Source organism: Scophthalmus maximus, chromosome 3 (assembly GCF_022379125.1).
Source record: "Scophthalmus maximus strain ysfricsl-2021 chromosome 3, ASM2237912v1, whole genome shotgun sequence".
Lineage (NCBI taxonomy): Eukaryota > Metazoa > Chordata > Actinopteri > Pleuronectiformes > Scophthalmidae > Scophthalmus > Scophthalmus maximus.
Window position 1 is genome coordinate 7352032 of NC_061517.1, and position 17020 is coordinate 7369051.

The 17020-nt window shown below is 41.3% G+C and overlaps 1 protein-coding gene across 1 annotated transcript; it reads right to left on the minus strand.

Moving 5' to 3' along the window:
- Positions 1 to 1329: 1329 nt before the first annotated feature.
- LOC118316951 (suppressor of tumorigenicity 14 protein) lies at positions 1330 to 16198 on the minus strand. Its single transcript, XM_035645272.2, has 19 exons — positions 15791 to 16198; positions 13474 to 13636; positions 12515 to 12645; positions 12263 to 12333; positions 11985 to 12169; positions 11469 to 11504; positions 10951 to 11179; positions 10487 to 10623; positions 9944 to 10041; positions 8973 to 9073; positions 8044 to 8177; positions 7833 to 7937; positions 7350 to 7457; positions 7028 to 7144; positions 6305 to 6430; positions 6019 to 6202; positions 5186 to 5457; positions 3696 to 3832; positions 1330 to 3429 (listed from the first exon to the last, which is right to left on the minus strand). Exons 1-19 carry the CDS (start codon positions 15830 to 15832, stop codon positions 3268 to 3270), a joined length of 2538 nt encoding a protein of 845 aa, XP_035501165.1. The 5' UTR covers positions 15833 to 16198; the 3' UTR covers positions 1330 to 3267.
- Between the last annotated feature and the right edge of the window lie 822 nt (positions 16199 to 17020).

Here is a 17020-nt window from a genome sequence, read left to right on the forward strand (position 1 = left end):
TTATTGATTGTGTGCCGAGCATCTAGTGTGTGGTTTTACCCCCTTAAACTCCCGTCTGCAAACCAAATTTCCCTCATGCATAATGACGGCAGAACGACTGAGCGAATGAGACCAGAGTGTCTGAGTGAACTCCAGCAGATGCAGCGCTGTTGACTTCAGTGTCCCCCTGTGAAGGGTTCTCATTAGTTTCTATGGCAATTCAGCAGCGGGACAGAAAACGACTCGCTGCAGACTCACCGCCGAAACGCTAAGCGAGCGTTCACACTGTCAACTGTGTGATGAAAGGGACACGGGGCGAGGATGGAGAGAAAGACTGGGGGCGCAGAAAAGAGGAAGAGGGGTTTGACGGCCGCAAGCAGACAGGAAGTTAGAGAGGAAAGACACGACAGAGAGGGTGGTGAGGAAAAGATAGAAAATAGAAAGGAGATCAGAAAACTTGGAATTTGAACCAGTGGAGTCTCAAGAACCTGAACCAAACTCCATTCATTTTTTTCTAACAATTTTACAAGAACAGTGATGTTACCAGTAAATGTGTTATTGTGATTTTTGTTTTTTGCTCCGGTACATTATGACTTTATAACTCGATAGAAAAGGTTGTTCACGAGTGAAGCAGTGAGGGGGGGGGGGGGGGTCCCTCCTACTCAACGACATTTATTAACAAACCACAAACTGAATTTATTTTGTTTTGTCAGTGAGTGATTGTTACCATGGAAATACAATGGGTGGGGTGAATGTTTCATTGAAAAAACAAACACTTTTCTTATAATGTAGTTCACAGTTTTGTCCACTGGGTGCCGCCTTATTTCCGTGGCTCTTTGCAGGCCAATCAAGTTCTCTCACACCTGGGGACAGGTACGTTGACATACTTTTTGCAATATAATTAACTTCATTATAAAACTGAGATAATTACAGCAGCGATTCCATCTGCTGATTGTTATCTTGGCTCCCAATTATTTCTTAAAAATCAATTTGAGGACAGAAAATCAATCTGCAACCTTTTGAAACGGAGATTAATTTTTTCATTTGTATTTGGGTTTTCTTTGATATAAAGACATCATCATGAGTTAATTTGTCACTATTTTCACTCAGTTTACACAGGATTCATAGATTGTTTTCATATTCATTCATTCATTGATCGTCAGTTACATTCACATATTTTTTTAAATCAGGTCTCCGCCATTTCCACATTTCCTCCATCTTGTAATAGCTGTTCATTGTGTATGGGTTTAGTTTGGATGTATTTTTTTGATGAAGTTTGCTGGAGATAGTTGTGATTTATCAGTTTACTTTAAAGTTACTCAAAGAAACAACTAAGCCACTTGGTGTGTATGTGATTGCATTTTGTTTATACATGTTTTATTGCATGAGCTTTGCCAGTTACTCCCAAAAAGGGGAAACATTCAATTCCATTAAAAATAACAAAAGCATGTACCTTCATCAAAGAATTTGCAACTTAAGCCCTGGCTTGTTTCAGCCACATAAAATCAGTTAATTAAATTGCTCATTATCTCAACCTGTGTCTCTAAAATCTTGAGATGAATATAAAAAAAAACCCCTCAAATACAACTTAACCAGGCTTAAAGAATAAGAGAGTCACATTAGAGTTCCCTCAGTTTTCCTTCCACAGTGATGAATATGCTGCCACAGCAAAGAAATCAACGCACTTATCTGAGAAAATAAAAATAGTTTAACAATTCTTTCATTCTGCGACTACAAGCCTCATCCTTTAATATAAATGCATAAATTGTTCATATTCCTGCATCCCAAACTTAACATTTAACTAGTATAAAAGCAAAGACAGATGTGAAACCAGCTGTTAAAAAACACTGTACAAATAAATACAATCCGCAGACATTTCACTGCAAACAAAATATTAATACAAAAAACAACTAACAGAAACAAGCTGCTTTACGCAGCTTTAAATCTACAACATAAATACTTTTTTCAAGGTAATCACGTTTGATTTTCAAAATTGGGCCACATAATTATTAATGTGGCCCACAACTATTAAATATTGACTGACAACAAGTTTCAATGCAATTCTTTTTTTTTAATTATGCATCTTTTTCTTTTTTGTTTTGATAACTTTGAAAAGTAGCCCTTATTTTACAAAACCACGGTGGCAAATTGAGCTTCAAAGAACATCATTGGAGGAGCCATGGTTTTTAACAAGTGTTGTGTCAATCCTCAGGGGACCAAGGATGGTTCCCTGAGGATTAATTTAATCATTTATATAACAGCACACTGGATTCATTTTTTTGAGCTATATATAGAAATAAGAAACCGACCGATTTTTCGTTTCAGATGAAAAACACCCAAATTAGAGATAACAAATCATAATCTATTGATACAATTTTTTTTACAATTTATGATTAATATTGACAATAAAGAGTAAAAAAATGTGTTTGACAATAAGAAAGACCATTAATTAATTTATTCCAAATTAAGACCGCATGGCATTTTCAATCAAGATCAGCACAACGAAGCAAGTTCAACATATCCACACTATGTTTTCCTTCATCAGGCTTCACTGAACATAACATTTACCGTCCTGATAACCTGAACTGCGAACTTGGTTACATCGGCCAAGGAGGTTTTATATTTTAATCCCTGTCCGTTTTGTCAGCAGGATTACACAAAAACTTCAGAACAGGTTTCCTTGGTGGACGGATGGGACATGGGCCAAGAAAGAATCCATGGCATTTTGAACGGGATCCGGTCTTTAACATTGTATTTTTTCACCAATTTCCCACGGAATTAATCATCTTAACGATATAAATAAGGGGACTGATATCTGAGTGTGTGCAATTTGGTGGCTTGATTGAATTTAGGGAGTTGGATGAGTTCTACCGAGTGCCAATACTGAGCCTGTTAAACCTGAGAGGAGATTGTCATAATGAGCTTTGAGGCGGCGAGTAGTTTATATAAAAACATTTTTCTCAATATTTACAAAACCGTTAAAATGAGTTTCAAAAGGAAAACATCAATGTTTCATTTAAAAATGAAATGGAAACCTGATGAAAATTACCCCGTCAAAGAAATTCACAGCAAAAATATTGACCCAAAATATCCCTGGTTCTTAACATGGTCACATACTGGAGTTTTCACTGAATGTGTTGTTGTTTTTTTGCAGAAGCAGCTGATTCTGCTGGGAATATAGATCATTTTACAGTATTTAGGTTTTGAAACCAGAAAAATATAAAAACTACCAGAGTGAACATTCACCTGCTGTAATAAATATCAGAAGACCCGTCTGATGCTCTGCTGCTACACTCCGCTCTTCTCCTTTATCCAGCTGCGGTATTTGGTGATTCGGGTGTAGACGCCGGGTTTGTTCCTGCGAGCGCAGCCGTCGCCCCAGCTCACCAAGCCGGCCAGGAAGACCCGCCCACTGGGGCCGGTGACTGACAGCGGACCGCCGGAGTCGCCCTGGGAGGGTGAGAGGAACATTACACGGGGGAAACAACACAGGAAGTGATTTAACAAGTGCTTTAGTGTTTTTAAAGCCGTTGAATAAAAAATCAACGCAGAGCAGGAAGTGAATTCTGCATCAAACTTTGTTTTATTTTGTCCTGAGTGAAAGAACAAACTGGACAGGTTGTCACTGCCCTGGCTTGATTTGAACGCGGTTCACTGTGAAAACAAGGTGGCATGAGGTTTTTATTGTGTCTATGAACCATGTGATTGGTTTGTACCTGACAGGCGTCCACGCCTCCTTTGAGGACTCCGGCACACATCATCCTGTCCGTGACCTCGTCGTTCATCAGACGCTTACACACCGTGCTGTTGAGGATCCGAACCTCCGCCTTCTGCAGGACAGTCGCGGTCATGCCTGGACGACGAGACAAGACAAATTTTTAGCCCACAGATGTTGGGAGACGAAACTCAACATCCGGATAATTCAAATAAATATCTCAAGCTGATTCTGTTTAGGTAGGTTTTAATTCCTTCTGCTTCTTCACCTTAATAAAAAAAATTTAAACACAAAAGTTAATATTGATAATAGTTTGTGCTACAGTCACCAAACACCTGAACTCAGTTCTGAGTAAAATCACCACCCGTCATTTCACCTGACGCCAAGAGATTTCATGTAACACCCAATTGTCACCACTAGATGTCAGCATTCAAACGGGTACGACTTCAGATGGAAGCAGCCACACGCTTTTTTTGTTAGAAAAATTCAAAGAACCTAACAAATGAACCGTAATGAAATATTAACTGCTACAAATTATTTTTGATTAATCATTTATCTCACTGAAATGTATTCTTATCTGTATCTTTGTGCCTACATTTTATAAATCTTTTTATTGGTGAAAGGACAGGCACAGAACATTGATGTTAATGTTAATTAATCAATTACTGTAAATGAAACCAAATATAGGAGAGCCAGTATGAATATAACAAGATTTACATCCAAATCCGGAGGAGAGATTGAGAGGTTAGTGAACATAGGAGCAGTTTGAACTTAAAGGTTGAAGATTCATAAATAAAAAATCTAGAGGAAATGTGATATTGAGCAACAGAGGCTTTTTTTAACACAAAAATGAATAATCAGGACACAAGCAGGTGACTAATATGCCCAATGAGTAATGGAAAATTTGGAGCATTAACTGAACTCCAGAGCGACAGATCAAACTGCAGCCTCCCTGCGGAGAACTGAGGAGGCCCATCACGGGAACGTTCACACCTACAACTGAAGCTATGACACTGCTGGCTGCCTGTGAAGACGCTAAAAACTTTATGGATGTTTTTTTTGACGACACACCAAAGTGGTGAGATTTCTCCCGGTGCTGCCGATGAAGAGAGGAATATAAGGGTGATTAGCGCGAGCGGGGCAAAGATCGCTACACACAGTTCTACAATGAAGCCTTATTGCAGAAGAAACTTAAACCTTATATGTTATAAGTTGTGTAAAAATATTTAGGTTCATTATGAGACTACAAAAAAGATGCTGGCAGGCCGCCACAGTCGAATTATTAATGAGAAAACACTGGTGTTGTGTAAAATATAGATAATATCGGCAGATACATTTTTGGCACTGTGTTGATTCAGTGATCCCCTTGAATCAACACAAATTAGGTCCGTGTTAGTGAAATATTCAATACATGGTCACTATAACTTACAAGAAAAGTCCGTCAGTGGTTTCTCTCAGAGAGAATTGTATTATTTTTCCAAACTTGCTCACCTCCCTCTCTGGTGGCTCCCCAGCCGGTGATCCACGCCTCTTGGCCTGCTGGGAAATCATAGGAGGGGGAGGGCAGGCAGATGGGCCAGATGTTCTGGTTCAGGGTGACCTCCTTGTCCAGCTCCATCAGGGCAATGTCGTTGTCGTAGGTAAGGGGGTTATAGTCCTGGTGGGCAACGATCCGCTTTAAGTTCCTCCTAACAGTCCACTCGTTGGTCTGACTCTGCACGTGCAGACCCAACAAGGCCTCCCATTGGTCCGCCTGCGAGTACCTGCATCGACACACACCTGAGGTCAGAGCTTTAACGCTCCAGTGGAACAGACATCAGAGATGTTCTATTCCTCATATTAATGTGTCCAGGGAAAACATGAAGCTATTGTGTAATTTGGTTCATTCTTCCACAATGGGGATTATGATTTAATGATCTGCATTGTTTTGTTGGCTTTGCTATTAGGCTTGATTGAATTTAAGTGGAGTGTTGGGCCTTGCCTTGCCAGAGGAATGAGCTCTACCGAGTGACATTCTAGTTATGATATGAGTCAATAAATATTCCTGAGTTGTCTCACGGTCCGGGGCTCACCATCCCTTGGCTAATTTAATGTTTAACAGTGGAGTTCTGTTCATATCATGTATGATTTTACCTACAAATCATAATATATATCAATATAAGAAGTTAATTTTATTTATTCCACATGGTTTTCACTCTCTTTCAGGACCCGCACAGTGTGTGTGTGTGTGTGTGTGTGTGTGTGTGTGTGTGTGTGTGTGTGTGTGTGTGTGTGTGTGTGTGTGTGTGTGTGGTGGTCAAACAGTTCATGGAGGAGGCCCCTACTTGTTTGCTCCCGTGTCTTGGACGCAGTGAGCGGCGGTCAACAGCCAGTGGGGACTTAGCACAGAGGCTCCGCACACGTGACCCGTACCCCTGATGTGGAGGCTGACCTGCCAGGGCCACTCGCCCTCCCGCGACACCTGACCACCCACGATACGCGAGCTCCGGTACGGCCTCGTCCCGCATTCTGAAAAAAACACAGAAATGAGACGCACAGAGACGTACACAAGTCAGCACCGGCACCACACAGTGTTCAGCTGTTATCTGAATTTGTGTGTCCGTGACGTACGGCAGTCGTCTTCATCTGAGCCGTCCTCACAGTCCTGCTCGCCATCACACTGTGGGTTCAGTTTGCTGATGCAGCGTCCGTTCCTGCAGCGGTAGGTGAACTCTGAACACTGCTGCAGCACCAGAGCTAAACGACAGGGGGCGCACAATGTCACAGTGTCAGCACCACCACTGAGAACTGATCCGGCTGATTGACATGTACAGCAACGGACTCAAAACTGAATGATAAGCTTCCGGACATTGAAGTATTTTAATCGACTATTATTTTGGTGCCTGATCCAATGAAATCACATCAGTGATATCATCAGTCAGTGCTAAAAATGTAAGTGAACATCAGTGTAGGTGTGAAGTCACAGCAGAGAATAACTTTCTCTTTCTTTGACTTTTTAATCCAATGATGAAAGTCCACGGACGATGTGTTGGTGCCCCCTGATGGTGAAAGTATGAACTACACAAGTAGCAGTAGTTGAGTTAGAAGCGATACACAGAAAATGTTTCTTTGCAACTACCTCTAACATTAGCATGACAGCTGTTCTCACTGAGGACGCAGTAAATGAAACTAGTCACAGCAATGGAAAGTTTAGTTATTCCTGACGTTCATGTGTGTCATGTCAGCACAGTCCAGCTGAGCTTTTCCCTCCAAATCCAACTGTAGAGGCATTTGCTTTAAATGGTCACGTCCTTGACGTGTGTCTGTTGGAGTGGAGACCAGGCGTTTCCTCACATTTTTCACATTTGGATTCGTCAGATCCGTCGGTGCAGTCGTCTTTTCCGTCACACTTCAACGTCTTATGGACACAGTGGCCATTTCTGCAGGAAAACTCTCCTAGTTTACACTTTTCTACAAAGACACAGAAATCAGCAGCAATTAGATCTTCACTTAGGACACAGTCTAATACCTGGACTTCATCATGAAAGGAAACCATGACACTGAATTTTAAGACAATTTTGCCTAAATTCCATGTTGATAAATTCTTTTTTGATAATTTAAATAAAACAGCCTGACAGCCCACATGTTCATTCATTCAGACTTCACTCAGACCCACCACAGTTTAGTTCATCCGTGTTGTCTCCACAGTCGTCAGACCCGTCACACTCCCAGAACTTTGGTTTACAGCGTCCGTTTTTACACTTCATCTGAGTCACATCGCACTCTGAGCAGAAACAAACCACAACAATTTGTCAGTGTCTATTCACACTTTCTGACAACTCTGTCTCAACTCCAAGTCCACTGGTTCCCACTGAATCTGTTAATGTTTAAATAAAAACGACTCACAAATAAAGTGAAAACATTTTAAAGACTAATTTCCTCCTACAGCTGCTCACTGTAGTTTTAATCAAACGAACAGGAGGAAAAAGACTTTTCTCTGCAGCAGATAAATCCACATTCGGTGCTGGAGGGAGAACTGTGATCGAAGGCTCTGATTAAAGACAATATGTGGAGCTGCCAAGTTTCAACTCTTTGTACTTTATAAAAAACAACTCTTTTCCAAGGATTCCCCTAATCTTTCAGGTTTGATCAGACTCACCGCAGCCGTCCTCGTCGCTGCCGTCTCCGCAGTCGTTCCAGCCGTCGCACTGCAGAGTCCCGTTGATGCACAGGTTGTTGGTGCACTGGAACCTCCCAGGACAAGCTGATCGACAACAACAACGAACAGTCCGACAATAAAAATGATATGTCAAAACGGAAGTGAATCAATCTAAAAACAGGAGGGACGGTTGCGAAGTGCATAGTCTTACGGTTGGTTGGCACAAAGGCTTCATACTCGGCGGTGAAGCCCTGGTCAACGTAGGACGAGTCCGAGCTGAACTGGACGGTCATCATGTTGCTTTCTCTGGTGATCACTGTGCTTTTTAACTTCCTGCCACACAGTCTACAACACAAAGAGACGGAGGTAATATGTTCAGGTAACGCCATCATGGAGAGCAGTTCAGTGGATCAATACAGGATATTTAACATGCATCTGTAGAAACAACGGTGTTGTAGACGAGGAGCCAGACCTCGAGTTTCAAGTCATCAAAGGTCAAATGTAAAATCAACAAGTGAGATCTTCACTTTCTGAACCATCGTGTTTCACAAATAAGAAACAAGGACACAAGTCCCATGTCTTCAGTATTCAGGCTGTGAGTTTGGTCTAACCGCAGCCCGCTGCCTGCTAATGAAGACACTGACACTGGTGACTTGATCTTGACCACGGACGTCTGACCTGAAACGTGGTGAAATTTGTTGATCATGAACTTGGGACTTATTGGTTTTAAACTTGGGACAAACCAAGACTTGATCCATGTAAAATCAATGATTTTGCCCCATCTTGAGACAACGATTCATGAAGGACATGTCCGTGTCATTGAGGAGTTTGTGAACTTCGTCAGTCTCGTCAGTCATTACCACGGTCCTACCTATATTCAGCAGCTGTATCCGAATCATGTGATCTACAGTTTACTGCTGTCATGGTCAAAACTGTATTAATGTCACAAAATGTCAGCACTCGAGTCCAAGTGAGTCACGTCCCATGTCACAGAAATCATATTTAAATCAGAGTCAAAAGAGCTGACAAACAAATTTAATCCACCAGGTCATTTTCCACTCTGGAATACAAGTGACCATGGGTGACAGAAGCAGTCGGAGGAAGTTATACAACAAACCAAGAGAGAACAAAGTTGCTGACCTTTGATCGTCAACTTTAACGTAATCGTTGGGACACTGGATGCTTTGATTTCCCATGAGGAACTTGTTGAACTGAACCTTCAAAAACTTTTCCTCCGGGACCTGAAAATGGAGTGGACAGTGGACAGATGAATTACAAATCAACATACTGTAGATTCAATGTGTCTTAAAGCAGCTATAGTTGAGATTTTGGCCACTTGGGAGCAGCAAAACAATGAGCTTGTAAAGTTGGAGTGGTATGTGTATCCAATATTTACTCTTCCTTTTAGCTCTGTGTTTGGTCTCCACCACCTCCTAAGGGAAACACCTGCCTTTTTAGCTGCTAAATGCTCCACTATGTTCACCAGCTGCTCTCTGACTGCGTCTGTTCATTGCTCAGCAGGTCATGACAGTTCACAATGCGTGTTAAATAAAAACTGTCGCTAAAAGAAAACTAGGAGCTAAAAGAGGCTAAAAGACTGGTGACAATTTTCTGCATCTCTCATCACGAACACCTCCTTTCACATTACCAATGGAAATACTGATTAAATATATAACAATGTAAGATATATAGAGAGTAGAGTGCGACTTATATGGATTGTTGGGGGCCAATGCCAATACCGATATAAGGGAATAAATAATTTGCGATACCAATATATTGGCTGATTTTATTGGCCAACAAATAAACTGGTCAGGCTCTAATATAAAGAGAAGGTCTCAGCTCCTGACCTTTCCTTTAGCACTGATTCCAGGTCAAAGTACCCACTAATATTTAAGAAACATAAAAATGTAATGTCCTAATCACTTCCCTGCTCTCCAGATGATAAAAAACCTTGACATTTCTTCAGGCGCTACCCTGACGACAAACATTATAGTTTTTGCTCCACTTCCAGTAACTCGACCAGACCAGATAATCTTCAGCGTACTAAATACTGACCACCCCAGAGGACACAAGCGCGGCCTCACGTCGGGACCGATAAAGTGTGGACTCACCTCGATTTTCCAGACACATGTGGCTTGTGGAGGATAGTTGGACGGGAAGAAAGGTGAGGAGAAGGAGCCTTTGTTTCCAGTCAGTTTACCACCACACTCTGCACAGAAACACAGACAGTTCAGACTTCAGTCCACTCCCTGATTTCCACTGCATCAGCAATTGCCAGCAGAGGTCAGGGGTAAGAGATGACACTGAAAAAAATGTGATCCAACAGTGATGGATAGTGTCACACAGAGACAGAGATTAAATACCGTAAAAATAATATATACATATATATATATATATATATATATATATATGTATACCAATTTTGTTTTGGGGTTAATTACTTAAAAAAAATCTAAATTTTAACATTTCAAATTTTGTCACACAGGAGATCACGTCCACACGTCTGATTATTTTACCTATTTCTGACAAATACATTTTCAATTTCAAGACTGTAACATCTTAGTGTATGGATGTGATGATTTTCAGTTTGTTTTAAATGTTATTCTGCTCAACATCACTGATCACTGTTTACTGCTCAGTGCCTCCTGTCCTACTTTGTTCCGTCAGAGGAATCTGTGAGTAGTTTGCTCTGAAGCCAGGGAAGTTCTTCTCCTCGCTGGTGACCAGCGTCAGCAACATGACGTTTCCGGAGGACAAGAAGGAGAGGGATTCGTGAGGGTAACCACACTGTCTGAAGGGAGGGAGAGAGACAGAAACACAGAGACGCTGTTAGTACCCGAGTCCACGGGGAGATCGGACGATTTCTCAAGCAGCGGTCAGACATGAGCGACAGGAGTCGTCACGAAGGAGACTGGTTTATTCCAGTTCAGTACTTGTGTTTCTTTCAGATGATACCATCAACTTACTGTTCGATAACATAATATCGAACAGTAAGTTGGTGCAGTAAATTTAAAACTTTTTCTTTCTGACCCTCAGTAGTTTATATTCTTATCATTTTACTGCAGTTATGCTGCTATGAGTACTTCAGGGTGTGTCAGGAAATTGTGCTTCGTCTCACTCTGTCAGAGCGCTGTGCTCGATCGGGGCCAGCGAGTCGTAGATTTTGATGAAGTCTTGCTGACAGTCGTCTTCCAGGATCAGGGTGTTGAAGTCCAGCCACACTCTGTGGCCGGGGTCGGCCCGAAGCCTCCACTGCAGGTAGACGTTTGGTGGGTACGAAGAGTCTGGAAACCCCGGAGACTGGACAGATCCTGCCTCGCTGACGTGGATGTTGAAGGACTTCCTCGCTGAAAACAAAAATTGAGAATGAAGTCTGGATATAAAACAGGATATATCCCATGAAACAAAGACAAGAGTCCACTGAAAGCAGTTTGATTCAGAAAACTAATTTAACAGACCTTCCTTTCCAAAATATTTTTTATGTTTTTAAGATGAACTGGTGTGTGGTGTCTTGTTTTGAGAAAGGTTGTGAGAAATCCCAATATAAATTAAATTATATTTCAATAAAAGTGAAAAATTGAAAAAAAAAAAAATCGAAAGAAAAACATTGAATTTATAAGTATATAAGGTTCTTACCATATAAAGAGGTTCTCGACATGCGCGGATCTATAGCTGTGAAAAGATAACATAATCTTTACTTAGTTAAAAATGTATATTGCAAAAGAAATTATTAAGAGTGTTTACAGACTCAATATGTGTGTTTCCACAGGTAGCAAATAAATTCCTGAAGTGAGTAAAAAGCATCTCCCTACATTTTTACACAGTTGGTCGAGCAGGCGAGAATAATTCTGAGAAATCCTGTTTTGTAAAACACTGCATCTCCCACGGTCCCTTGGCTGAGAGAGATCAGACACCATGGCATGCTCCATTAGCTAACTGCTCACATCTAACTGTGGTTGACCAACTGTTTCATGACTGGAAGCTTCAAGTTCGCAGCAACTCCGTGAAGACTTCCTGTCTGACACGAGCTGAGGCCTTCAGCATAAAAGCACCTGCGGCTCTGCATTGATTCAATGTAATTTACCCAAACTTAAATCCATTATTTATTTTTTTTGTAGTTGTGTAGCTGAGGGGACCTGTGAGTTCTCAGACCTCGTGAGATGACGCTGTTAACGCTCAGAGCGTCGACAGGTTTCAGCAGCAGTCGTCCCTTTTGACTTTCTGCCGGCGGCTCCAGAGACTCGATGGCTTCATCCAGCGAAGTCTGCTGGGGGACGGGGACGTCGAACTCTGACTCGTAGTAGGCCACGAGGCTTTCACCGCCGTCGTCTCCCTCACTACAGAGCAGTAGATTCAGTGGTCATGACTCTTTGATTTGAAGCGTTAAAACATCACTGATAAAACCGGTGACATGACTTGTAGTCTCGTACCTGAAGGCCTGGACCGTGGAGCCTTGAAAGTATTTGGCCGACACAGAGTTTTTGGAATAAATTAGCTTCAGCTGAAAGAGACATAAGGTCACATGTATCGTCATCTTAACGCTGAAGTGATTAGTGAAGCAGAAATACAGAACAGAGGAAGCCACGAAGCAGAAGGGATCAGAGTCAACCTCAGTCATTTACTATGTCACAGCAGGGATGGAGAACTCCCACGATGCTTTGGGAACTGTGTTGAAATCTTACCTGATGGCTGACCAGAGTGGCCAGGTCAGTAAACTGTGGACTGCTGGGATCTTCATACGCCGGCAGGAAGCGCTGCTGACTGATTCCCATCGCGCCGATGTAAACTCTCTTCACTCTCACGTCACTACGTACTGATGCAGAGAGAGAGAGACGACAGAGGTTAGAGTCTGAACATCAGTCATTCGTCAACCATTTTGTTTCTCCAATAATAACTACTAAAGAATTTAAGATTGTATGCTCATACTTAAAATCCTTTACAGAGCTGAGCTATAAAGAATAAACAATGCATGATAATAACCTAATTCATAAGCACCTTTCAAAACAAACTGCTTCACAAAGGGACAAGGGAAAATAATTAAAATTATTAAAAAGACAACAAATAAAATCATTTGACATTTAGTCTCCATTAAATCAAAAATTCATGTTCCCAGGTTTAATTCACCTTTACATCTTATGTGGTTTTTTGTGTGGTTTTTTCAAGTTATATAAAGTAAAGTTTATGGTTAACTGTGAAATATCAAACATCAATAACATTTCTTTTTCAAAAGGGTTTGACAAATATATCTTAGGAATCCTTGACTATCTTTATAAATAGAAAATTATATATATATATATATATATATATATATATATATATATATATATATATATATATATATATATATATATATATATATATATATATATACACACACAAAGCCAATATATCAAGTATTGGAACATTTTCATTCCCTTATATCACTATCGTCCCCCAAAAATCCATATCAGTCGGGCTCTAGTTCTAACAAATATGGTGAATTTATTTACTTGTTAATGAATCACTTGAACCTTTTTTTATGCTTCTGTCCATATTTAAAATATAAAACATTAAAATAAAATAAAAATGTGCCACTTTAAGGAGAGGTTTCTCCTCTCCGATTGGTCCACTGTATGAATAAAGACTGTTGAACTCAGCTCACAGTGGTAGTGCCAGACGAGCATTCCGGTCAGAAGAGCCACCGCGGCGGCTGAAAGCACCAGGCCGACTCCCACCCACAGCTTCTTCCTGCGGCCTGGTTTCTTCTCCAGCTGCTTGGGGTCTGTGGCCGGCAGAAACTGGAAGGTCGTGTCCCAGTCACTGTCCTGCAGACGAAGACGAGGGGGAGAAAATTAAAATCACTGTTTATTTAGCTGCGAAAAGACCAGTCGCTGTTGATGGTCACTACAACGAACTGCTGACAGAAGACGCTGTCAGCAGATTTAAGAGGAGCCATTTCTGAGGCGGAGGTGATGACGAGAGGTTCTGTTGTGTTTTGTTTGTTTGTCAGAGGGATTACCAAAACACTACTGGATGAATTTCCGTTAAACTTGGTGGAAGGAATGGACATATGGGAAAGAACTCGGATGGATCCAGGGATATGTTTTATTCACTTTCTTTAACATTGTGAGATTAGACGTTTTATTTTATTCTCACTAATTTCCCAGGGAATAAGTCATAGATGTGGATGACAAATATTTAGGGGACTAATATCTATGAGTGTGTGCAATTTGATCCATATAAAAATCTCGATGTAGCGAATTCAAAAGGGGACTGTTGGGCTTTGGAGGTATGTGCTCTACTAGAGTAACATTCTAGTTTCTAAATGTTTTTTAAAGCCTTAATTTATCCGATGTCTCAAAACATGGTCAAATAAAACCAAGGCTGTCTATAAGGCTAGATTCCACTAGGAGTAGGTTTTGTTTGTTTGTTTGTTTATGTGCAAATTTGTGTGAACTGACCCTTTAAAGCTTCTCGTCCAATGACGACATGCTGCTTTTAGAAAAACTGATGACACTGACGTTAATTGGAAAACCACTGTGTGAACCTGTTCGACTGTATTAAAGTCAAGCAGGGTGTGTGTGTGTGTGTGTGTGTGTATCGGACAGGAATGTCTTCAGAGCCGACACCTCACATGTCAGCGTGTTGTGTCCTGTCTCCTCCTACAAAATCTTATTGAGAATATTATAAGAGAAAATCCACACCCTGTTTCACAGTCACACTAGAGAGAAGCAGAGGTATGGAGCTTCCTCCTATAGCAACAACTATTATTCCATTAATCAACCAGAATGTTGCTCCACCAAGGCCCAACAGTCTGTCCCCTTATGGAAAAAAAGCATTTAAATCTGCTGAGATTTATGTTCGCTGGTATTTTTACAGACAAATTAAAGCGGTTTTGTTCAGTGTTTTTTATGATGGCGTGGTTTGTTTATGTTGACCGGCAAGAGACAAATCTTTGATTTCTGGCACTAAAAATTATATAAGAGCGGAGCTGCGCATATCAACATCATCTTGGGCAAATAAGTTTATTTTTACATTTAAACAAGGCAAATGAAAGTGCTTTTTTACCTAAATGTATTCATACTTAATGTAAAATAAATCTATTAAATAGGGATGCACTGATACCACTATCGGGTATCTGGTCCGATACTGCGCTCATGTGCTCGTAATTGTACTCGGAAAACTACTCAGATACTACAGCAACAGATACCACACTACGGCAACATTAACGTCCTCCAGACAGTTGAGCACTGTCAGCAGTTTATTGCAAAAACACGAAAACTGTACAAAGACAAAAAAGCTGGCACTGACGATCAGCATATTTAATGCTACAGTACCAAGCTATACAGCACATGAAATTCGTGGCTCCACAAATTCCAAAGGTGTATTTCTTATTTTCAAGCAGGGGCAAGTACTCATGTTGGTAATTGGTGTTGTCGAGTAGCTAAATGTGAGTACTTGTACCTTGTCTGAAAAATAGTGGTATCGGTGCATCCCTACTATTAAAAAATGTAATTGTCACAAGTAGTGTCAGGAAGTGGGTTTTTTTGTGTGTTTGGCAGATGAGTTCACTACATAGTGCACTTCATGGAATCCCCTTGATAGTGAGTAGGGGTCAGTGAATGAGCAAGGGATTTCTGACCCCACAGCCTTTCCCGCCCTCAGCGTGACGTCAGACCAAAATGGCCGCTCTCTGATTATGAAGATTATTCAAGTGCTGTGTGTAAACTAGAGCTACATATCAAACAGCAGCCAGTAGAACCGCTGCAGCGAGTCAGAACTGACCGGAACCATCTGGACTGAAAACCAGTTATAATACACTAAAAAGTCACATTATGGTTATTATCAAAATGTTATTTTACGTTTACTATAAACAGAAACCTGTTGGCGTCTCCGTTTGGTTTCTAGTATCGGTCGATACTGAGAAACCTGTACGAGCTGGGACGTCACGGCGAGACCCGCACAGGTCGTGGACTCACCCGTCTCGGACTGAACTTCTGTCCCGAGTCCAGGAGATCCATGACAGAACGTCCTCGCCGGTGGGTCCCGCTTGTCCTGTTGCTGTTCCCCCTTCAACGCACTTTTGTCGCCTGCTTTTCTACCGGTGAGCCGCCATCGATGGCGACAACAGGTGAGCGGCGAGACGACAGGTGCCTCCCTCGAAATGAAGTGAAGGACACGGGTTTGAAGATTTAACGTCAGTTTATGATTCTTGGTATCGCTACCGGCGGCGGGTCGGAGTTGGAGCGGGTTTAAACGAAGGCAACACGGGAGGAACCAGACCGGAGCTCGGTTCTGGAGTTCCAGCGACACACCTGCAGACAAGAACGAGGAAACAGGCGACTCAAGCGGAGGCAGAAACAGTCGATGAAAGGAGATTGGTCGCCCGCAGCAGGTTGACACCTGAGCCCGCCGCTACCCATCATTCATTGCGCGACTGAAACCATCGGAGCTGGGCCCGGTTCTATTTTCGATTAACCAAAAGGAACAGGAACGGAACAAAATTATTTTACAAATATGCGTTTTGACGAATTAAATGTTTTAAAGTTAAATGGAGTTGCACAGTTAATTTTAGTAAAGAGTTTAAATCAAACGTTTTTAAGTTTTAAAAAAAATCATAAATTTTTTTTTCGTGTTGAAATCTTTGCCCTCACTCGACTTAAGCGCATTAAGAAGCTGTTTAAAATGTATGTTTTAAAAAAAAAAGATTAAATTCTTTTAATAGAAAATCTATAATCATTCCACTGACGTGCTCCGGTCCCTTTTTATTGACTACCTTTACCTTTATATTTTTTTAATAAAAATAAATACAAATAAAAAGGACAAACAAATAGGAGGGGGTGGGGGGAGTCCCTCTACCTGGACTGACCCTTGGACATAATACAAAACGCGAGTGACTCCAAGTCCAGAAGAAAACTCAGCACACAGTTCTGGTTTCTGTTTTTTCTTTATTAGTGGAATGGAATATACACCTCTGTGCTTTAATGCTGTTTTCTCCTTCACTCATTCACCACCACTCACTGTGTCTGAGACTGAACACCGCCGTCCATCACTTCCCCCGGACGAAAAACGCCGCCAGACTGCGGCTGAAGTGCTGTTATCACCAGTCAGTCAATCTGTTTACAAGAACAACACCAATGTGCTTTTGTCACGTCTGTCTTTGTCAGCTGCTGACGTGTCACCACCACTTCAGATGAACAGCCACTCGT